The sequence below is a fragment of the Dromaius novaehollandiae genome, chromosome 3 (assembly GCF_036370855.1).
Source record: "Dromaius novaehollandiae isolate bDroNov1 chromosome 3, bDroNov1.hap1, whole genome shotgun sequence".
In the NCBI taxonomy this organism is placed as follows: Eukaryota; Metazoa; Chordata; class Aves; order Casuariiformes; family Dromaiidae; genus Dromaius; species Dromaius novaehollandiae.
Window position 1 is genome coordinate 549,574 of NC_088100.1, and position 21,187 is coordinate 570,760.

At 75.8% G+C, this 21,187-nt stretch overlaps 4 protein-coding genes across 5 annotated transcripts; 2 read left to right on the forward strand and 2 right to left on the reverse strand.

Moving 5' to 3' along the window:
- The first annotated feature begins 2,712 nt into the window (after positions 1-2,712).
- On the forward strand, positions 2,713-7,278 carry KHK (ketohexokinase). Its single transcript, XM_064508151.1, has 8 exons — positions 2,713-2,893; positions 3,632-3,748; positions 4,043-4,177; positions 4,669-4,741; positions 5,715-5,861; positions 6,758-6,846; positions 6,921-7,078; positions 7,157-7,278. The coding sequence occupies exons 1-8, from the start codon at positions 2,781-2,783 to the stop codon at positions 7,240-7,242; spliced, it is 918 nt and encodes a 305-aa protein (XP_064364221.1). The 5' UTR covers positions 2,713-2,780; the 3' UTR covers positions 7,243-7,278.
- A 493-nt stretch (positions 7,279-7,771) lies between these two features.
- On the reverse strand, positions 7,772-10,344 carry CGREF1 (cell growth regulator with EF-hand domain 1). Its single transcript, XM_064508152.1, has 6 exons — positions 10,129-10,344; positions 9,921-10,008; positions 9,563-9,634; positions 8,687-8,748; positions 8,482-8,606; positions 7,772-8,407 (listed from the first exon to the last, which is right to left on the reverse strand). The coding sequence occupies exons 2-6, from the start codon at positions 9,998-10,000 to the stop codon at positions 8,129-8,131; spliced, it is 618 nt and encodes a 205-aa protein (XP_064364222.1). The 5' UTR covers positions 10,001-10,008; positions 10,129-10,344; the 3' UTR covers positions 7,772-8,128.
- Positions 10,345-11,695: 1,351 nt separating this feature from the next.
- On the forward strand, positions 11,696-13,729 carry ABHD1 (abhydrolase domain containing 1). 2 transcript variants are annotated; one of them, XM_064508154.1, is made up of 9 exons: positions 11,696-11,900; positions 11,986-12,146; positions 12,223-12,405; positions 12,482-12,527; positions 12,620-12,732; positions 12,799-12,972; positions 13,045-13,093; positions 13,158-13,358; positions 13,426-13,729. In XM_064508154.1, exons 1-9 carry the CDS (start codon positions 11,760-11,762, stop codon positions 13,474-13,476), a joined length of 1,119 nt encoding a protein of 372 aa, XP_064364224.1. In that variant the 5' UTR covers positions 11,696-11,759; the 3' UTR covers positions 13,477-13,729. The 2 variants fall into 2 exon arrangements, with proteins under 2 accessions (XP_064364224.1, XP_064364223.1); XM_064508153.1 differs by having other exon boundaries at positions 13,158-13,323.
- A 61-nt stretch (positions 13,730-13,790) lies between these two features.
- Positions 13,791-17,355, reverse strand: PREB (prolactin regulatory element binding). The gene is made up of 9 exons (XM_064508155.1): positions 17,136-17,355; positions 16,163-16,358; positions 15,802-16,013; positions 15,501-15,581; positions 15,289-15,413; positions 14,735-14,908; positions 14,597-14,669; positions 14,251-14,410; positions 13,791-14,133 (listed from the first exon to the last, which is right to left on the reverse strand). The coding sequence occupies exons 1-9, from the start codon at positions 17,268-17,270 to the stop codon at positions 14,039-14,041; spliced, it is 1,251 nt and encodes a 416-aa protein (XP_064364225.1). The 5' UTR covers positions 17,271-17,355; the 3' UTR covers positions 13,791-14,038.
- Positions 17,356-21,187: the final 3,832 nt, after the last annotated feature.

The following is a 21,187-nucleotide window of genomic DNA, read 5'->3' on the forward strand; positions in this document are numbered from 1 at the left end:
GCACGGGGCTGCCTGGCACTGCACCACCGCTGCGCTGCACGGCTGGGCACTGCACCTGGCCTCCACACTGCACGGCTGGGCATGGCACTGCCTGGCACTGCACATGGCCGCTGCACTGCACGGCTGGGCACGGCACCACTTCTGCACTGCTTTGGCACTGCACTGCCCCTGCACTGCCCAGCGCGGCCTCCACACCGCCTCGGCACTGCGCTGCCCCATGGCCCAGCTCTGCGCTGCCCACGCTGCCTCTGCACGGCACGGCACGGCACTGCCTCCGCCCTGTGCAGCTGGGCCTGGCGATGCCGGGCGCTCCGTCCTTGCCGCACTGCCTTGGCCCCGGGCCCCGCGGCTCCCCGGGCACCATGGGGCCGGGTGGGTGCTGGGGGGCCTGGTAGGGGCCACCACCCCCCCCCCGAGCCACCGGCGGGGCCTGCCCAGCCCCGGCCGTGTCACAGCGCTGCACGGGGCCCTGCACCGACGGCCGGGCTCACCCGCACCCGGGCAAAGGTTGTGCTGCGGCACGGGCGGGTGCTGTGCCGGGCCCCGGCCCCCATGGTCCCCACGGCCCCCCACGGCCCCCCACGGCCCCCACGGTCCCCCACGGCCCCCATGGCAGGGAGACCCCAGTGCAGCTGGGACCACGGGCACCGGGGGGGGCCGGGGGGGGGCCGCCCTCGCTGGGGCTGGCTGGTGCCCTGCGCTGCTGCACCCACTGCACTGCTGCACCCGCTGCACCCATTGCACCGCTGCACCTGCTGCACCCGCTGTACCCATTGCACCGCTGCACCCGCTGCACCCATTGCACCGCTGCACCACTGCACCCGCTGCACCCGCTGCACCGCTGCACCACTGCAGCGCCCGGAGGAGTCCCCGGCCCCCGCCGCCTCCCCCCGGCACCGCCGCCCTACCTGTGCCGCCCGGCCGCGATGGACCGTGTCCCGCCGCCCGCCCCGCCACGCCCGGCCGTGACACATTAACCAGCGCCGTGCGTGCCTGCTGCCACCCGCCTCCCGCGCCCGGCCAGCCCAGGGCACCCGCGCCCACGGCACCCGCCCCCGCGCCCACGGCACCCGGGCTGGGACGCGGCTGGCTGCATCGCACTGCGCGCCCGCTGCACTGCTCCATTGCACTGCTCCACCACTGCACTGCTCACACTGCACTGCTCCATCACACTGCTCACCCCACTGCACTGCTCCACCATTGCACTGCTCCACCATTGCATTGCTCGCCCCACTGCACTGCTCGCCCCACTGCACTGCTTGCCCCATTGCACTGCTCACCCCACTGCACTGCTCGCCCCATTGCACTGCTTGCCCCACTGCACTGCTCCACCATTGCATTGCTCGCCCCACTGCACTGCTCGCCCCACTGCACTGCTCGCCCCATTGCACTGCTCACCCCACTGCACTGCTCGCCCCACTGCACTGCTCGCCCCATTGCACTGCTCGCCCCACTGCACTGCTCACCCCACTGCACCGCTCGCCCCACTGCACTGCTCCACCATTGCACCGCTCGCCCCACTGCCCCACTGCCCCACTGCCCTGCTCGCCCGGCCGCACTGTTCAGCCGCTGCAGTGCTCCCCCCCATGCTGCCCAGCCCCACTGCGCTGCTCACCCCTTGCACTGCTCACCCCACGGCCGCTCTCACCCCACTGCACCGCTCGCCCTGCCCCTCCTCACCCCGTGGCCTCTCGCCCCGTCCCCGCTCGCCCGCTGGAGCCCCCCCCCCGTCCCCCCGTGTCCCAGACGTGCCCGGGCGGCTCCCGGCTCCCCGGGGCTGCAACAGCCCCAGCTGCCTGCGCGGGGGGCGGCCCCTTCCCGCCAGCTGCCCCGGCCCTGCCGCCCCCCGGCCGGCCCTGCGCCGACGTGGCCGACCTTGGACCCCGCAGCGGCCCCGGCCCCAGCCCCGCCGCAGCTCCCGCCGGCGCGTGTGCGAGCGCTGCACGGCGAGAGGGGTGGGCAAGGGGCGCGCGTGCAAGCAGCGTCGGCAGCGTGCGTGTGAGCGTGCGTGTACACACTAACGGTGCGTGCACCCGCGGCGCGTGAGCATGCAGCAGCGCGTGTGCAGCGGGGTGTGTGTGTGAGTGTGTGTGAGTGTGTGCGTGTGTGTGTGTGTGTGTGAGTGTGTGGGTGGGTGGGTGGGTGTGTGTGTGTGTGTGAGTGTGTGTGAGTGTGTGCGTGTGTGTGTGTGCGTGTGTGCGTGTGTGCGTGTGTGTGTGTGCGTGTGTGCGTGTGTGTGTGTGTGCGTGTGTGCGTGTGTGAGTGTGCGTGTGCAGCGGGGTGTGTGCGTGTGTGTGTGTGTGTGTGTGTGCGTGTGTGTGTGTGGGGGGGGTGTGTGTGTGTGCGTGTGCGTGTGTGTGTGCGTGCGTGTGTGTGTGTGTGCGTGTGTGTGTGTGTGCGTGTGTGTGTGTGTGTGTGTGTGTGCGTGCGTGTGTGTGTGTGTGCGTGTGTGCGTGTGTGAGTGTGTGCGTGTGTGCATGTGTGTGTGAGTGTGTGCGTGTGTGCGTGTGTGCGTGTGTGCACAGGTGCGTGTGCAGCGCGCGTGCCCGCCCGGCCGTGCACCATTGCAGTGCGCGTGCAGCGCGTGGGCAGCGGGCACGCGCGCCGAGCCGGGGGCGGGTCCTGCCCTGATGCCCCGCCCCCCGGCCGCCCCGGGGGGGCGGGGCGCGGGCGGCGGCGCGCCGCGATTGGCTGCGGGGCGGGGGGGCGGGGCGCGGGGGCGGGGCGGGGCGCGGGGGGTGTCGTGGCCGCCGCCGGCAGCGCCGAGCCCCGCTGTCGCCATGGCCGCGCCGCCGCCGCCCGCCGCCGCCAAGCGGATCCTGTGCGTGGGGCTGGTCTGCCTGGACATCATCAGCGTGGTGGAGGCCTACCCCGCCGAGGACACCGACACCAGGTACCGCCGCCGCCCGGGGCCGCCACCGGGGCCAGCTCCTCCCGGTACCGGGGCCACATCCACCCGGTACCGAGGTCAGCTCTGCCCGGTACTGGGGCCACATCCACCCGGTACCGAGGTCAGCTCTGCCCGGTACCGGGGCCGCCTCCGCCCAGCACCGGGGGCCGCCTCCGCCCAGCCCCGGGGCCACATCCGCCCGGTACCGAGGTCAGCTCCTCCCGGTACCGGGGCCAGCTCTGCCCAGTACCGGGGCCACATCCACCCAGTACCGGGGGCCGCCTCCACCCAGCCCCGGGGCCAGCTCTGCCCAGTACCGGGGCCACATCCACCCGGTACCGAGGTCAGCTCTGCCCAGTACCGGGGCCACATCCACCCAGTACCGGGGGCCGCCTCCGCCCAGCCCCAGGGCGAGCTCTGCCCGGTACCGGGGCCACCTCCGCCCGGTACCGAGGTCAGCTCCTCCCAGTACCGGGGCCGCCTCCGCCCAGCCCTGGGGCCAGCTCTGCCCGGTACCGGGGCCACATCCACCCGGTACCGAGATCAGCTCCTCCGGTACCGGGGCCAGCTCCACCGGGCTCTGTCGCTACTGGGGCCAGCTCTGCCGGGCTCCCCCGGTCGCTGAGGCCGGCTCCTCCCGGTACCGGCGCCAGTTCCACCGGGCTCTGCCGGTACCGGGGCTGTGCGGCGCGGCGGGCTCTGCCGGCGCCGGTGCCAGCTGCCGCCCCGCGTGCGTTGCAGGTGCCTGTCGCAGCGGTGGCAGCGGGGCGGCAACGCCTCCAACTCGTGCACGGTGCTGGCCCTGCTGGGAGCCCCCTGCGCCTTCATGGGCTCCCTGGCGCCCGGACGCGCCGCCGAGTGAGTGGGGCCGGGGGCCGGGGGCCGGGCGGGGGGTGACCCCCAGGTGCCGTGGCCCCGCGCTGACGCCCGCCCCGCCGCCGGCTCCGGCCGCCCTCGCCGCCCTCCCGCCCGCGTCTCTTCCCGCGGCAGCTTTGTCCCGGCGGAGACGTGCTCCCGCGCCCCGGCTGCTCCCCGCCCGCCTCCGTCGCCGTCGCCAGCGCCAGCCGGGGCAGCCGCACCGTCCTGCGCGCCCACAGGGGCGTCGCGGCCCGCCGGCGCCGCTGACCCCGCTCTCTCTCCCTCCCCGGCAAGCTTCGTCGTGGCGGATTTCCGGCGCCGGGGTGTGGACGTGGCGCACGTGGCCTGGCAGCCCCGGGGGGACGTGCCATGCGCCTGCTGCGTCGTCAGCGCCGCCAGCGGCTCGCGGACCATTGTGCTCCACGACACGTAAGGGCGGTGACGCTGCCTGCCGCCGGCCCCGCACGCCTGATCGCCTGATTGCCCCGTGATTCCGCACACACAATCGCTGCCAATCGCCCCCCAATCAGCCCCCGCCGCCGCCGCCGCCGCGATTGGCAACGGCGTCACCGCGCGGCCACCCGCCCCGGGGCCGTCCCCACCGCCGCGCCGGCGGAGGAGGCAGGCCGAGGGGGCCGCCGGGCTCCGATCCCGCGGCGGCGGCGTGCCGCCCTTGGAGTCCGCCCCAGGGTCTCCCGCCGCGCCGTTAATCATTCACCCGGCGCCGGCGGGATCTCTGCCCCCGGGGCAGAGTCGAGGTCTCCGAAGACCCTGGCGCTGCCCTTTGCCCCCCGCGCCGCGGCGCCGGGCCGCCATCACGCCTCCGGGCCGCCCCGCCGGGCCCCGCTCGCTGCCGCCCGCGGCGCCCGCCGGGCCCCTCCGCCCCGCCTGACCCCCCTCCTTGCCCCACGGCGCCGCAGCAACCTGCCCGACGTGACGGCCCGCGACTTCGAGCAGGTCGACCTCTCCCAGTACAAGTGGATCCACTGGGAGGTGAGGCCGGGGGCGGGGCCGTCCCGGGGCCGGGGGGCGGCGGCAGGGCTGGGCGCCAGTGGCCCCGGCTGGGGCAGACCCGGCTGCTGCAGCGGGGCAGGCCGAGGGGCCATGCTGTGCAGCGTGGTGCAGTGCAGTGCTGCGCTGTGCAGTGCTGTCCCACTGCTTACTGCCAGGCCTGGGCCAGGCCACCAGGCCATGCCGTGCTGTGCAGCGTGGTGCAGTGCAATGCTGCGCTGTGCAGTGCTGTCCCACTGCTTACTGCCGGGCCTGGGCCAGGCCACCAGGCCATGCCGTGCTGTGCAGCGTGGTGCCGTGCCAGGCCCTGCTGCACGGTGCAGCCCTGCTGACGGCTGCGGGGCTGGGGCGAGGCCGCAGTGGCCGCGGTGGCCGTGCCATGCAGCGCCGTGCAGTGCAATGCCGTGCTGTGCAGCGCAGCCCCACTGGCAGCCAGCGGGCTGTGCGGTGCCATGCGGTGACGGCGCAACCCCGCCGCTGGCCGCTGGGCCTGGTGGAGGCCACGGGGGCCGTGCAGTGCCACGCCCCGTGCTGTGATACCACCCCACGCTGCGCAGTGCAGTGCGATGCCACGCAGTGCCATGCAGTGCCATGCCCCGTGCTGTGATACCACCCCACGCTGCGCAGTGCAGTGCGATGCCACGCAGTGCCATGCCCCGTGGTGTGATACCACGCAGTGCCGTGCCGTGCCCCATAGTGATACCACGCAGTGCCGTGCAGTGCCGTGCCGTGCCGTGCCGTGCCCCGTGGTGTGATGCCACGCCACGCTGCGCAGTGCAGTGCAGTGCCACGCTGTGCCACGCAGTGCCGTGTGTTAGCACCCATCACCGTGTGTCACTGCACGGCGCGGCGCGGGGCAGCATGGCACGGGGCAGCCTGGTGCCGTGCGGGGCGGCGTGGGGCAGCGTGGGGCCCCGGTGACGGTGTCGGCGTCGGCGTCGGTGACGCGTCGCAGGGCCGGAACGCGTCGGAGCAGGTGAAGATGATGCGGCGCGTGGAGGAGCACAACCGGGCCCAGCCGGCGGCGCAGCGCGTGCGCACCTCGGTGGAGGTGGAGAAGCCGCGGGAGGAGCTGTTCCAGCTCTTCGGGCACGGCGACGTGGTACGGCCCGGCCCGGCCTTCCCGGCCCCGGGGCCGCCGCCGCCGCCTCGCGCCTCTCTATGGCCCCGCGACCGCTCTGGCCCGGCGGCGCCGCCTCGCGCCTCTCTATGGCCCCGCGACCGCTCTGGCCCGGCGGCGCTGCCTCGCGCCTCTCTATGGCCCCGCGGCCGCTCTGGCCCGGCGGCGCCGCCTCGCGCCTCTCTATGGCCCCGCGGCCGCTCTAGCCCGGCGGCGCCGCCTCGCGCCTCTCTATGGCCCCGCGGCCGCTCTAGCCCGGCGGCGCCGCCTCCGTGGTGCGACGCGGCCGCCTGAGGGCCGCGCTCGGGGAGCGGGACGGGCGGGTCGGAGCTGATTGGTCCGCGAGGCGGCGCCCCCAGCGCTCATTGGGCCTGGCAGCCGGGGAGGGGGCGGGGCTACCACCTCCGCCCCGCCCCTCGGGGCCGGAGGCGGGTGGAAGGAGGTGTGGGGCCGGAGGGACTGGGGGGGGGGGTGTGGGGCGGGGGCCGGGGGGGCGGCTGGGGTTTGGGGAGGCCTGGGGGGTCAGGTGTGGGGCTGGGCGTTGGGAGGGCCGGGGGGGGTCAGGTGTGGGGCTGGGGGGCGGTTTGGGTGCTGGGGGGCTGGGCTGGGGCACGCTGGAGGGGGCAGGGGGCTGCCTTGGGGGCAAGGGGGTGGTCGGGGCAGGCCGGGGGGGGCAGGTTGGGGGTCCCGGGGCTGTGGGTTGGGGGTCCCGGGGTGCAAGGAGGGGGATCCCCAGGGATGGGGGGTCCTGGGGGATGGGGGGCCCCAGGGATGGGGGGTCCCCGGGGATGGGGGGCCCCGGGGATGGGGGTCCCGGGGTGGGGGTCCCGGGGGTGGCGGCGGCCGGCCCGGCCCCAGCGCGCTCTCCCTCCCGGCAGGTCTTCGTCAGCAAGGACGTGGCGCGGCACCTGGGCTACGGGTCGGCGGCCGAGGCCCTGCGGGGGCTGCGCGGCCGCGTGCAGCAGGGGTGAGGGGCCGCGGGGCCGGGGCGGGGGGTGCTTGGGGCCGGGCCCCCCCCCGACTCACCCCTTCCCCGCGCAGGGCCACGATCGTGTGCGCCTGGGCCGAGGCGGGGGCCGACGCCATGGGGCCCGGCGGGGAGCTGGTGCACTCGGACGCCTTCCCGCCGGCCGCCGTGGTGGACACGCTGGGCGCCGGCGACACCTTCAACGCCGCCGTCATCTTCGCCCTCTCCGAAGGTAGTGGGGGGGGGCGGGCACAGGGGGGGGCGTCGGGGGGCACGGGGCCACCCCGCTCACGGCCCCGCCGCTCCGCAGGGCAGAGCCTGCAGGAAGCCATCACCTTCGGCTGCCGCGTGGCCGGCAGGAAGTGCGGCGTCCAGGGCTACGACGGCATCGTGTGAGCCGGGCGCCGGCGCCGCCAATAAAGCTGCCCGCGACGCCCCGCTGCCCCCTCCGCGCGCCGCTGGGCACGGCGGGAGGGATGCGGCGGGGGGCAGGACGTGGGGCGGGCTGCTCGCTCGCTGGGGAGGGGACGCACGTGGGCTGACCCCCCAGCTGGCGAGGCCCGTGCCCCGGCGTGGGGCTGCCCCGTCCCGCCCCGTCCCGCCGGCCGGCGGCAGCTCCCAGTGCCCCGCAGTGAAGGTGGCGAGGGGAGCGCGGGGCGGCACTGCTCCGGCACAGTGCACCGCACCAGCACCACGTATTGCACCAGCACTGCGTTGCACTGCACCATGCGCTGCAGCAGCACCATGCACTGCATCAGCATTGTGCAATGCACTGCGCCGTGCACTGCACCAGCACTGTGCACAATGGCAGCACCTTACATTGCACTGCGCCGTGCACTGCACCAGCGCCAGGTATTGCACCAACACTGTGCACTGCACCGGCACTGTGCACCACGCCAGCACCAGGTATTGCACCGACACTGCATTGCGCTGCACCGTGTGCTGCACCAGCACCATGTATTGCACCAGGTATTGCACCAACACTGCATTGCACTGCACCGTGCACTGCACCAGCACCATGTACTGCACCAGCACTCTGCACAGCACTGCACTGCGCACGGCATCAGCACTGTGCCGGCACCGTGCACTGCATTGGCACCGTGCGTTGCACTGCCACTGTGCACTGCACTGGCCCCGTGCACGGTGACGGCACGGTGCACTGCACTGGCACTGTGCTTTGCACTGCACCGGCACCACGTGCCACGCTGCCGCCACGCACACCGGGGCCCACGGGGGGGGACGGGGGGGGGGCAGGCAGGGCCCTGCCGGAGCCGTCCCCAGCCTACATGTCACCAGTGTCCCCCAGCACCGGGGCCACCTCGGCCTCCGAGGGGGCGGCGCTGCCCGGCAGCTCCTGCCCCACGGCCGGGCCCTGCCCCACGGCGCTCAGCTCCGCGCCCGGCTCCGGCTCCGGCTCCGGCTCCGGCCACCGCACGAGGCCGGTCCCCGCGGCTGGGGCGCCCCGGTCCCCGCCGGGCGCCAGCAGCAGCTCGGAGGGGTCCAGCAGCCCGTCACCGTCCAGGTCCTGCGTCTCCAGCACGCGGTCCACGAGCAGGGCCACCTGCGGGGGGGCGTCAGGGCGGCGGCGGGGGGCAGCGGGGGGGGGGGGCGCGGGGGGGGGGCAGCGGGACCTACCGCGTCCGGGGCCGGGCGCCCCGCGTCGCCCCGCGCCAGCGCCTCGCTCAGCAGCCGCAGCAGCTCCAGCCCGTCGAGCCGCCCGCTGCCGTCGTGGTCGTGCAGCGCCAGGAGGTAGAGCAGCGCTGGGGGCAGAGCGGCGCCGTGGGGCGGCCGTGGGGCTGCCGGGGGGGGCCGGGCCCGGCGTGGGGACGCGGCTCCTTACCCTGCTCCGGCGTCAGGCCCGGCTCCGGCGGCCCCAGGCGCTCCGCGGCGCTCCGCAGCAGCCTGGGGGGGGACCCGCTGCCCGCCCTGCCCCACGGCCGCCACCGCGCAGCCCCACGGCCAGCCCCGGGGTGCCCCGACCCTGCCCCACAGCCAGCCCAGGGGTGCCCCGACCCTGCCCCACAGCCAGCCCCAAGGTGCCCTATCATTGCCCCACAGCCAGTCCCGGGGTGCCCTGCCCCTGCCCCACAGCCGCCTGGGCACTGCGCAGCCCCATGGCCAGCCCCAGGCTGTCCTGCCCCTGCCCCACAGCCGCCCCCGGGGTGCCCTGCCCCTGCCCCACAGCCAGACCCAACACAGCCCTCCCTCTGCCCCACAGCTGGCCCCAAGGTGCCCTATCATTGCCCCACAGCCGGTCCCGGGGTGCCCCGCCCCTGCCCCACAGCCGGCCCCAGTGGAGCCCTGCCCCTGCCCCACAGCCAGCCTCTGCCCTGCCCCATAGCCAGCCTCTGCCCTGCCCCACAGCCAGCCCCTGCCCTGCCCCTGCCCCACAGCTGGCCCCAGGGTGTCCTGTCCCTGCCCCACAGCCAGCCCCTGCCCTGCCCCATAGCCAGCCTCAGGGTTCCCTGCCCCTGCCCCACAGCTGGCCCCAGGGTTCCCTGCCCCTGCCCCATGGTGCCCTGCCCCACAGCCAGCCCCAGCGCAGCCCTTCCCCTGCCCCACAGCCAGCCCCTGGGTCCCCTGCCCCTGCCCCACGGCCAGCCCCAGAGCAGTTCTGCCCCACAGCTGGCTGGGCTCTGCCTCCACCTGTTTCCCCCCCCCCCGTCCCCCCCCGTCCCCCCCACTGCGCCATGGGGCTCCCGAGGGCGGGACTCACCCCAGCACAGGCACCTCCGGGCTCAGCGGGTCCTCGCCGGGCTCCAGCCCCACAGCCGGGGGGGGCTCCGGCCTGGCCGGGACGGGGAGCCTGAGCCCTGCGGGGGGGGGGGCAGCTGGGGCCCCTCCGCCCCACGCCTGGCAGCCCCCGCAGCGCCCCACACCCGCACAGCACCCCTGCCCCACACCATGCGTCCCTGCGCAGCCCCCTCGGCAGCAGCCCCACGCCGTGCAGCCCCACGCGACCCTGCCCCACGCCACCTGACCCCGTGCACCCCCCACGTGCCCTGCACCCCACCTGAGCCCGTGCACCCCCCACCTGCCCTGCACCCCGGCTGCGCCCACGGCCCCCTCCGCACCGGTGCAGCCCGTCCCTGGGGGCGGCCCCCGCCGCCGGCAGCAGCAGCAGCGCCAGCAGGGCCACGCGCAGCGTCCTCATCCCGCGACCTGGGGGGACAGCGCGGGGCTGGGCGTCCACGCGGGGGGCCGGGGGGGCCGGGGGGCCCGGCCCTGGGGTGCCCCGTCCCCGGCTGCCCCCGCCGCCCCCTCGCCCGGTGCCGCGCTCACCTGGCCCGGCGCAGGCGGCTCCGCGGGCGGCTCCACGCTGGCAGCACTGGGGCTGGGCCCGGCACTGCGCAGGGCCGGCTGCGCCGCACGCTGCCTCCGCGGAGCCACGCCGCAGGGCGCAGCACCCGGGCCACGCGGCCTGGGCGCACGAGGGCACGCGCACCGCGCCCTGCCCCGCACGCGCACGCCTCACACCGGGCGCATGCCGCACACCTGGCACGCAGGCACGCACAGCACCCTGCACTGCATGCACACGTGTGCCACACCGGGCACGCTGCACAGGCATGCTGCACACACACGCATGCACCCAGCACCCTGCCCTGCATGCACGCACGTGTGTCACACAGTGCACGCTGCACACCCACACTGCATGCACACACACGCACAGCGCCCTGCCCTGCACGCACACGCGTGTCACACTGCACACCCACGCTGCATGCACACCCACGCACAGCGCCCTGCCCTGCACGCACACGCGTGTCACACTGCACACCCACGCTGCATGCACACACACGCACAGCGCCCTGCCCTGCACGCACACGCGTGTCACACTGCACACCCACGCTGCATGCTAGCTCATGCACACAGCACCCTGCCCTGCACGCACACGCGTGTCACACTGCACACCCACGCTGCACGCTAGCTCATGCACACAGCACCCTGCTCTACTTGTGCACGCACCGCACACCCACACTGCATGCGCACACACACACAGCGCCCTGCCCTCACACACACGCGTGTCACACTGCACACCCACACTGCATGCACACACGCACAGCACCCTGCCCCGCACGCACACGCGTGTCACACTGCACACCCACGCTGCACGCTAGCTCATGCACACAGCACCCTGCTCTACTTGTGCATGCACCGCACACCCACACTGCATGCGCACACTCACGCATCACCCTGCCCTGCTTGCGCACACTCTGCACACACTACATGCACACGCTGCACGCACACACACTGCACACATGCACAGAACACCCTGCCCTGCACACACACACACTGCATGCGCACACTCACGCATCACCCTGCCCTGCTTGTGCACTCTGTGCACACTACATGCACACGCTGCATGCACACACACTGCACCCTGACTACACTGCATGCACACGCACACGCACAAACACACTCGCTGCCCATCCCCGGCCTCACCTCACCTCACCTCACGTCGCCTCGCCCCGCCGCTCGCTGCAGCCGTCCCGGCCCGTCCCCGCCCCGCGCCACGCGGCCCCGGCCCCGCACCCGGCCGCGCAGGGGTTAACGGCGCCCTGCCCGACACCAAGATGGCCGCCGCCGCGACGCGCGCCCGGCCCGGGGCGGGGCATCACGAGGGGCGGAGCCTCGCTGGCGTCACCACCCGGGGGCGGGGCCTCGCTGTGTCGCCACTCGGGGGCGGGGCCTCGCTGGCGTCACCACTCGGGGGCGGGGCCTCGCTGGCGTCACCACCCGGGGGCGGGCCCTCGCGGAGTCGCCACTCGGGGGCGGGGCCTCGCTGGCGTCACCACTCGGGGGCGGGGCCTCGCGGTGTCGCCACTCGGGGGCGGGGCCTCGCTGGCGTCACCACTCGGGGGCGGGGCCTCGCGGTGTCGCCACTCGGGGGCGGGGCCTCGCGGCGCGGCGCGGCGATGGCGGCCGAGGGGACCCCGGTGGCGGCGGCGGCGCCGCTCCCCGCCTGGCCGCGGCCCGTCCCGCTCCCGCCGCTGCTGCTGCTGCTGGCGGCCGCCGCCGCCGCCGCGCTCGGCTACTACTGGGCGCGGGTGCCGCAGGTGAGCGCCGGCCCCGCCGCCCCCTGCCCTGCCCTGCCCTGCCCTCGCCGCCTCCCCGCTGACCGAGCGCGCTCCGTGCCCGCAGCGGCCCCTGCTCGCCGGCGGCCCGCGGCTCCGCGCCTTCCTGCGGCGGCGCTGCCCGGTGGTGGCCGAGCCCTTCCGCCCCACGCCCTGGTGCTTCGAGGGCCGCCTCCAGACGCTGCTGCGCGCCCTGCTCCAGTCCCGCCCGCCCGCCGCCTACCGCAGGTGAGGCCCGGCCCGGCCCCGCCGCCCCCCGGTCCCCCCCGGCCCGGCCCGCCGCCCACCGCGCCCTCCCCCGCAGCGAGCGGATCCGCACCCCCGACGGCGGCCAGCTGCTGCTCGACTGGACCGACGGCGCGGGCAGCCGCCGGCACCCCGACCCCCGCGCCCGCCCCACCGTCCTGCTGCTCCCGGGCCTCGTCAGCGACAGCCGGGCGTCCTACGTGCTCCACCTCGTGCAGCAGGCCCGGCGGGCCGGGTACAGGTGAGCCGCGGCCCCGGGAGCGGAGCGGGGGGACCCACGGCCCTGCCCCCGGGCGACGCCTCCGCTCTCTCCCCAGGTCGGTGGTGCTCAACCACCGGGGCTGCAAGGACGAGGAGCTGCTGGTGAGCGACGCGGCCCGGGAGCGGCGCGGCGGGGCCCTGCGCGGCCCCAGGGCGGGAGCCGCTGGCTGCCCCCAGCTCCTCTCCCCTCTCAGACCCCCAGGACCTTCTGTGCCAGCAACACGGAGGACCTGGAGACGGCCATCCGGCACATCCGGGCCCGGCACCCGCAGGCCCCGCTCCTGGCCGTCGGCGTCTCCCTGGGCGGGTAAGAGCCGGTCCCAGCGCCGGGCACGGCGGCTTTGCCCCCTTCCGCTCACCCCGGCGCCCGCAGGATCCTGGTGCTGAACTACCTGGCGCGGACGGGGCGGGCGGCCGGGCTGGTGGCCGCCATGGCCATCTCCGCCAGCTGGGACACCCTGGAGACCGCGGCGTCGCTGGAGACGCCCCTCAACGCCCTGCTCTTCAACCGGCACCTCGCGGCCGGCCTGCGCCAGCTCGCCCGCAGGTGGGGCCGCAGGGGCCGGGGGCCGGGGCGGGCACCGGGGAGCCCCCCGCGCTCACCCCGGGCACCTTGCAGGCACCGGGCCGCGATAGCCGACAGGGCCGACGTGGACTACGTCCTGCAGGTAGGGCCTCGCCCCCGCCCCGGCCCCCCGGGCCGAGCCCGGCCTGACGCCCCCCCCGCCCCAGGCACGCACCATCCGCGAGTTCGACGAGCGCTACACGGCCCCGGCCTTCGGCTACGGCAGCTGCCGCCAGTACTACGAGGCGGCCAGCCCCTCGCGCAAGCTCCGCGGCATCCGCGTGCCCGTGCTCTGCCTCAACGCCGCCGACGACCCCTTCTGCCCCCGGCGCGGTGAGTGGGGCTGCGGGGCGCCGGGCCCCATCGCGGTGAGCGGGGCTGCGGGGCGCCGGGCCCCATCGCGGGGCACGGCCGCGGCTCACGCGCCTTTCCCAGCGATCCCCGTGGAGGCCGTGCGGCACCTGCCCCACGTGGCCCTGCTGGTGACGGCGCGCGGGGGACACATCGGCTTCCTCGAGGGCCTCTTCCCCCGCCACGAGACCTACGCGGATCGCGTCTTCGCCCAGTTCGTCACCGCCGTCTTCGAGCACGGCGAGGAGCTGAGCCAGCTGGACGAGGGCCCCGGCGGCGCCGCGGAGGAGGCCGCTGAGCCGGCTGCTCCCTGACCCCCCAATAAAGCCGCTCCGGCTGCGCCTCCCCGAGCTGGGGGGAGCAAGGCGGGAGCAGGAGGACGACGAGAGCAGAGGTGGAGATGTGAAACCGCCCCCAGCACCGCGCCGGCACACAGGGACGGCACTGCCTTCGCGCTCCAGTTTTAATGGCAGCGGCGGGGCGGAGGGTTAGGCCCGACAGCGGCTGGCAGGACCGCTGCCCGCCCTGGGGCCAGCCCCACACCGCGGCCCCGCAGGGCTCCTGCGCCTCGTCCCGCTGCCCGGGCGCGGGTGGGCCCCGATCTGCTTCACAGTCTCGCGGGGGGCCGAGGCGCTGGGGGGGGGGAAGGCCAGGCAGCCGCCAGCCCCACGTCAGTCCCGGCCCCGGGCCGGGCGGCCTAGAGGAAGCCGGGGAAGGCGAGCTGCAGCAGCAGGATGGCGGCCACGATGAGCCCGGCGCAGAGCAGCAGCAGCAGCCACACGGGGAGGGAGCCTGCGGAGGAGACAGCCGCGGGAAGAGGGGGGCCGGGGCGTAACGGCCCCGATGCCCCCCCAGGTGTGCTGCGGGAGCGCGGAGGCAGCCCCCGCCCCTCGGCCCCCCGGCACCTACGGCGGCTGGGCAGCAGGTGCAGCTTGCAGCGGCTGTCGACGGCCACGCTGAGCAGCGCCGCCTCGTTGCCCGCCAGCAGCTCCCGCCCCTGCGGGCTCCTGGGCACGAAGGCAATGTCGGTGACGACGATGCCGTGCGCCTCCTTCACGTAGTACAGCCTCTGCGGGGGGGGGGGACAGCAGGGTCGGGGGGGCCCAAGGCAGCCCGGCCTCCGCACGGGGGGCACGTGGCAGCAGAGCCGCCACCGCTCCTCTCCGCAGCCAGCTTGGGCGGCCTCTGGGCTGAAGGCAGGGAAAGCCCAGCCCGGGGGGTCCGCGGGCCCGGCCGCCCCCGCGCCCCGGCTCACCTGCAGCGAGAAGGCGATGTGGATGGCGACGGAGCCCGTCACGGTGCCCAGCCCCAGGAAGGTGCCCGAATCGCTGCGGGGCGGAGGAGGGTGAGCGCCCGGCCCGCCGGCCCCGGCCCCCCGCCGCCCGCGCCGTACCTGACCGACAGGCAGGACACCACCTCGTTGCCGCAGGGCCGCGTGAGCAGCGGCAGGAAGCTCTTCCCGTCCCACTTGGTCAGGTAGCAGGGCGGGGGGCGGCGCTCCCGCTTGTGGGGCACCTGCACCGTGTAGAGCCGCAGCGCCCCGGCGTTGTCCTCCACGGCCCCGAACCTGCGGGAGGGCCGCGTCAGCCCCCAGGGCCGGTGCCGCCTCCTTCCCCCTCTGCTACGCCGAGCCCAGGCCCGCACCTGGTTCCTACCCCGTTCACACACACAACAGAGATGTTTCTTCCCGTAGCCTGGGGCCCATCTGGGAACTCCTCCCCCGAGGCACCGCAGAGGCCGGGAGAAATGCCAACGCGTGCTCGGGCAGGAGCCGGTGCCAATGCCACTCCCGGCTCCGGAGCTCCCGCACACGTGCCCAGGGCTACCTACGCGGCCGGTCCCAGGCTGTCCCCCGCGGCAGGTCCAGGCTTGGCACGTCCATTCCAGGCGGCCCGGTGCTGGCCCCGCGCCGAGGTGCGCGTGCGTCCCAGGCAGCGCTGCCCTCACCTGCAGGCCTGGTAGCGGTAAGCCTTGTCCGGGATGCCGGGCAGGTTCTCGTTCCAGCGCAGCTCCGTCACCAGCTGGTCCCGCTGCCACACGCAGCACTGGAAGTCCCGTCCCGCTGTCACCACCTGCGTGCAGACAGCGTGTGCTCGAGGACGGCCGTCGCAGCGGGGCTGGCGGGAACCTCCCCCCTCCTCCAAGCAGCTGCTCGTCACCTTGTTGTCCGGCCCCAGTGCGATATCCTCAATCTCCCCATCGTGGGCTTTGAACTCCAGCGTCTTCTTCATGCTGGGGAACTGCAAGAGCAGAGCAGGCGTCGGGGCCGCAGCTTGCGGGCCAGGGCTCCACGCAGCCCCCCCGAGCTGCCCCCGACACGGCCCCTGGGGTCACGCAGAGAAGGTGCCACGACTCCGCCCGCACACAGGGACGCGGCAGCTCGGTTTCCGCACCTCTCGAGGCCTGGCCTCCCGGGCCGGGTACGCGCCGGTGCCGGGCCGCAGCTCCCCCCCCGCCTACCTCCCAGAGGCGGAGGAAGCCGTCGGCGCCGCCCGTGACGAGCAGGGAGCAGTCGGCGTTGAAGCGCACGGCCTTCTGCAGGGCGTCGGGGCTGAAATCCGTGCGGACGCTGTGCAGGGTCTCCACGGCCACCTCGTGCGTCTGGCTCTGCGTGTCGCCCTGCCCCGCCGGGCTGGGGCCCTTCCGCTTCCGCGGCCCCTTCTCCCCGCTGCCTGCCGTGGGGAGCGGGAGGCAGAGCGCTGACGCGGCTCCCGCCGCCCCAGGCACGAGCCCCACAGCCCCGAGCAGCCGGGGCCCCTGCGGCACCGCCCCACCTCCAAACCGCCCCCAGCCCCCCAGCGCGGGGGGAGCGGGGTCTCACCGCTGCTGCCGGCCGCGCCGCCCCCGCCCTCGGGCGCCCGCAGGCTGAAGCGCAGGATGTGGCAGCTGGCGTCCTGCCCCGCGGCGATGACGTCGCCCGCCAGCGCCATGGTCATGGTGGCCCGGGTCTCGGTGTCGTGCGAGTGGAGCAGGGAGGCGCTGAGCCGGCCCCCGATCTGCTCCAGCTGCAGGAAGTGCTGCGGCACGGCGCGGGGCCCTCAGCGCCCGGGCACAGGCCCGGCCCAGCCCCCGGGCGCCCCACGGGCACCGCGGCACCCGCGGCTGGGGGAGCCGCCGGACCCCGCCCCGCTGCTGCCACCTCGTGCGCCTGCCCCACAGCTCCCCCTCCCCAGCCCCCCACGGTCCGTATCCCCCAGGTCCCTTGTGCCCAGGTCTTGAGCCCCTGCACCACCTTGTGACCCCCCAACCGCAGCGCCCCCCCCCGGGACCCCCACACCCCACCACTCACAGCCACACAGCCTCCCGCAGCTTAGCCCAGAGACCCCCCCAGCGCCCCACTCCACAGCCCCCTGATCCCCCCCACAGTCCCCAGACCCTCCCAGCACACCAACACCTCCTAGGCCCAAGGGCCCCCCCATCCCCATGACCCCCCCCAGCCCCTGGGGCCCTCTACCAGTGCTATGACCCCCCCAATCCCAGGCCCCCCCCTCCCCTGGGGCCCCCTACCAGCCCTGTGAACCCCCAATCCCAGCCCCTCCATCCCCATGACCCCCCCCAGCCTCAGGGACCCCCCCCCAGCCCCATGACCCAGCCCAGCCCAACCCCAGGCCCGGGACCCCCCCCACAGCCTCAGGGACCCCCCAGCCCCATGACACCCCCGCCGCCCAGGCCCCCATCCCCAGGGCACCCTCACCCCGTGACCCCCCCCCCCGGCCCGGCCCCCCCCACCTCCCCGTGACCCCCCCAGTCCCCGGGCCCCCCCCGCCCCCCCAGCCGCGAGGCCAGGGCCGCACCACGCCATTGCGGATGCCGGTCTTGGCGGCGCCGCCGCCGCCGGCGGTGATGGCGAGCGGGCGCCGCGGGTGGACGCGGACCGTGTAGAGCGGGAAGGGCGCGCGGTACAGCTCCGCCGGCCGCCGCGGCGCCATGGCTGCGCCCGCACACGTCAGCGCGCGCGCGACGCCGCGCGTCACCGCGCCTCGCCCCGCCCCCGCAAGACGCGCCCCGCCCCCGCTCGCCCCGCCCCCTGGCCGCCGCGCCCCGCCCCCGCAAGCCGCGCCCCGCCCCCGCTCGCCCCGCCCCCTGGCCGCCGCGCCCCGCCCCCGCAAGACGCGCCCCGCCCCTCGGCCGACCGGACGCCCCGCCCCCTGGCCGCCGCGCCCCGCCCCCGCAAGACGCGCCCCGCCCCTCGGCCGACCGGACGCCCCGCCCCCTGGCCACCGCGCCCCGCCCCCGCAAGACGCGCCCCGCCCCTCGGCCGACCGGACGCCCCGCCCCCTGGCCGCCGCGCCCCGCCCCCGCAGGCCGAGCCCCGCCCCCTGGCCGCCGCGCGAGTCTCCGCCACGGCTCCGCGCCCCGCCCCGCCCCGCCCCGCCCGGCCCCTGGCCGCCGCGCATGCGCAGTGGGAGGGGCAGGGAAGGGGGGGCGCGACGGCTGCGCAACGGGTGGTGCGTGTGTGCGACCACCGTGCAACGGGGTGGTGTGTGTGTGTGTGTGCAACTGCCGTGCAACGGACGGTGTGCATGCAACCGCTGTGCAATGGGGTGGTGTGTGCAAGCGCCGTGCAATGGGGCCCCGTGTTTGCAACCACTGTGCAACGGGGCGGTGTGTGTGTGCAACTGCCGTGCAACGGGGCGCTGTGTGTGCAACCGGTGTGCAACGGGGCGGTGTGTGTGTGCAAGTGCCATGCAACAGGGCGGTGTGTGTGTGCAACCGGTGTGCAACGGGGCGGTGTGTGTGTGCAAGTGCCGTGCAATGGGGCCCCGTGTGTGCAACCGGTGTGCAACGGGGCGGTGTGTGTGTGCAACTGCCGTGCAACGGGGCGCTGTGTGTGCAAGCGCCGTGCAACGGGGCGCTGCGTGTGTGCAACTGGTGTGCAACGGGGCGGTGTGTGTGTGCAGGCGGTGTGCAACGGGGCGGTGTGTGTGCAAGCACCGTGCAACGGGGCGGTGCGTGTGCAGCCCCGCGCGGCGTGGCGAGGTGCGAGTCCCCTGTGCGCAGCAGCCCGTGCGGGGCCCTGCATGAGCCGTCCCGGCGCGGTGACCCCCCCGTGTGCCCAGAGCACCCACCTGCGGGGGGGCACCGCGTGTGCGCCCGCCCTGGGCCCCGGGGCGGCGGGTCTGCGCGGCTCCGCGCGGTGCAGCACGGCCGGGCGCCCGTCCCCTGCGGCGGGGCGCTGTGCTTGTCCCCCCGGCGGGGCCCCCCCGCCTGCACCCCCCGCGCCAGCCCCGGCCCCCCCCACGCCCCCTGCCCCCGCCCCGCCGCGCTGCCTCCCCGGGGGCCTCGGCCCATCCTGTGCGGGAGCCCTGCCCCACACACGCCCCATCCCGCGTGGGTGCTCTGCCCCACACACGCCCCATCCCATCCAGGAGCCCTGCCCCACACACGCCCCATCCCGCGTGGGGGCCCTGCCCCACACACGCCCCATCCCATCCAGGAGCCCTGCCCCACACACGCCCCATCCCGCGTGGGTGCTCTGCCCCACACACGCCCCATCCCATCCAGGAGCCCTGCCCCACACACGCCCCATCCCGCGCGGGAGCCCTGCCCCACACACGCCCCATCGCATCCAGGAGCCCTGCCCCACACACGCCCCATCCCGCGTGGGGGCCCTGCCCCACACACGCCCCATCCCGCGCGGGAGCCCTGCCCCACACACGCCCCATCCCGCGTGGGTGCTCTGCCCCACACACGCCCCATCCCGCGCGGGAGCCCTGCCCCACACACGCCCCATCCCGCGCGGGAGCCCTGCCCCACACACGCCCCATCCCGCGCGGGGGCCCCACAGCACCAGGCCCGTGCCGGCGGGGCGAGCGGCGCTGCAGCAGGCAGCCGAGGGCCGGGGGAGCCCATGGTCAGGGGCTGCCCGGCGGCAGGGCCATGGCGGAGAGCGCCCGGGCGGGCGGGTGCGGAGCGGGGATGGACACCGAGCGCGGGTCCCCCGTGGCCGCGGGGAGCGGAGGCGCCCGGATCCTGCTGCGGGCCGGTGCGCGGTGCCGCAGAGCCGGGCCGGGGGGCGCGGGCAGGGCCCCCCACCCCCGCCCCCCCCCAGAGCCCCCCGGCAGCGCGACGGGTAAGGAGCCGGCACAGCGCGGGCGTCGGGACCCCTGAGGAGCTGCCCCACGGGGAGGCGGGTGCTGCCCCACGGGGAGGCGGGTGCTGCCCCACGGGGATGCGGGTGCTGCACTGCAGGGATGCAGGTGCTGCCCCACAGGAATGCGGGTGCTGCCCCACGGGGATGCGGGTGCTGCCCCATGGGGATGTGGGTGCTGCACTGCAGGGATGTGGGTCTGCCCCATGGGGATGTGGGTGCTGCCCCACAGGGATGCGGGTGCTGCCCCACGGGGAGGCGGGTGCTGCACCCCAGGGATGCAGGTGCTGCCCCACGGGGATGCGGGTGCTGCCCCATGGGGATGCGGGTGCTGCACCCCAGGGATGTGGGTGCTGCCCCACGGGGATGCAGGTGCTGCACTGCAGGGATGTGGGTCTGCCCCACGGGGAAGCAGGTGCTGCCCCACAGGGATGCGGGTGCTGCCCCACGGGGATGCAGGTGCTGCACTGCAGGGATGTGGGTCTGCCCCACGGGGATGCGGGTGCTGCACCCCACGGAGCCCATGGTGGGTGGTGCGGGTGATCCGGGCCCTGGGAGAGGCTCCGCAGCCGGGGGGGACGCAGCCCCACAGGTCCGGGGCGTGGGGGCATGGTGGGGGGACGCAGCCCCACAGGTCGGGGGTGCGGGGGCACGGCGGGGGGACGCAGCCCCACAGGTCCGGGGCGTGGGGGCATGGTGGGGGGACGCAGCCCCACACGTCCGGGGCGCGGGTGCACAGCGGGGGGACGCAGCCCCACACGTCCGGGGCGCGGGGGCACGGCAGGGTTGGGTCCCGGGAGGCACCGCGGAGGCGGGTGCGGGTGCTGGGGGAGGCCCTGCCCGCCCCACGCCAAGCTCGCCCGCCTCGGCCTGCTGCCGGCTGGTCCTTGCACTCCCCCAGTGCTCCCAGTGCGTGCCACCAGCCCGCCCCAGTTCCCCCAGTGCTCCCAGTGCCCCCAACGCTCCCAGTGCGTGCCACCAGGCCATCCCAGTGCCCCCAGTGTGTGCTGCCAGCCCGTCCCCGCAGTCCCCCAGTGCGTGCTTCCAGCCTGCCCCAGCGCTCCCAGTGCTCCCAGTGCATGCTGCCAGCTGGTCCTTGCACTCCCCCAGTGCTCCCAGTGTGTGCCACCAGCCCGCCCCAGCACCTCCAGTGCTCCCAGCACCCCCAGTGCGTGCCGCCAGCCCGTCCCAGTGCCCCCAGTCCCCCCAGCGTGTGCCACCAGCCCACCCCAGTGCCCCCAGCACCCCCAGTGCGCGCCACCAGGCCATCCCAGTGCCCCCAGTGCATGCTGCCAGCTGGTCCCTGCAGTTTTCCAGTGCCCCCAGTGTGTGCTGCCAGCTGGTCCTTGCACTCCCCCAGTGCCCCCAGTGTGTGCCCATCCCAGTCCCCCAGTCTCCCCAGCGCGTGCTGCCATCCCCACAGTCCCCAGTGCCCCCAGTGCTCGCTGCCAGCCTGTCCCAGGGCTCCCAGTGCCCCCAGCGTGTGCCGCCAGCCCGTCCCAGTGCCCCCAGCACGTGCTGCCAGCTCATTCCAGTGCCCCCCAGTCCCCCCAGCAGGTGCTGCCAGCCGGCCCCAGTGCCCCCAGTGCTGTCAGCCCACCCCAGTGCCCCCAGTGCGTGCTGCCAACCCGTCCCCACAGTCCCCCAGTGCCCCCAGTGCATGCAGCCAGCCCGCCCCAGTGCCCCCAGCACGTCCCAGTGCCCCCAGTGCCCCCAGCACGTGCCGCCAGCCGGTGGGGGGTCGCAGCCCCCGGG

Coding starts and splice junctions, on each gene's coding strand:
- KHK (XM_064508151.1), top strand. CDS start 2,781: ATGGCCGCGCCGCCGCCGCCCGCCGCCGCCAAGCGGATCCTGTGCGTG. Junction 4,178..4,668: donor ACCATTGTGCTCCACGACAC/GTAAGGGCGGTG, acceptor ACGGCGCCGCAG/CAACCTGCCCGACGTGACGG. Junction 5,862..6,757: donor TCTTCGGGCACGGCGACGTG/GTACGGCCCGGC, acceptor CCCTCCCGGCAG/GTCTTCGTCAGCAAGGACGT.
- CGREF1 (XM_064508152.1), bottom strand. CDS start 10,000: ATGAGGACGCTGCGCGTGGCCCTGCTGGCGCTGCTGCTGCTGCCGGCG. Junction 9,635..9,920: donor CCCAGGGACGGGCTGCACCG/GTGCGGAGGGGG, acceptor CGTCCCGGCCAG/GCCGGAGCCCCCCCCGGCTG. Junction 8,607..8,686: donor GGGCCTGACGCCGGAGCAGG/GTAAGGAGCCGC, acceptor CTCTGCCCCCAG/CGCTGCTCTACCTCCTGGCG.
- ABHD1 (XM_064508153.1), top strand. CDS start 11,760: ATGGCGGCCGAGGGGACCCCGGTGGCGGCGGCGGCGCCGCTCCCCGCC. Junction 12,973..13,044: donor CTGCGCCAGCTCGCCCGCAG/GTGGGGCCGCAG, acceptor GGCACCTTGCAG/GCACCGGGCCGCGATAGCCG. Junction 13,324..13,425: donor CCCCTTCTGCCCCCGGCGCG/GTGAGTGGGGCT, acceptor CGCCTTTCCCAG/CGATCCCCGTGGAGGCCGTG.
- PREB (XM_064508155.1), bottom strand. CDS start 17,270: ATGGCGCCGCGGCGGCCGGCGGAGCTGTACCGCGCGCCCTTCCCGCTC. Junction 15,582..15,801: donor GCTTCCTCCGCCTCTGGGAG/GTAGGCGGGGGG, acceptor CTGCTCTTGCAG/TTCCCCAGCATGAAGAAGAC. Junction 14,909..15,288: donor TACCGCTACCAGGCCTGCAG/GTGAGGGCAGCG, acceptor GCCCTCCCGCAG/GTTCGGGGCCGTGGAGGACA.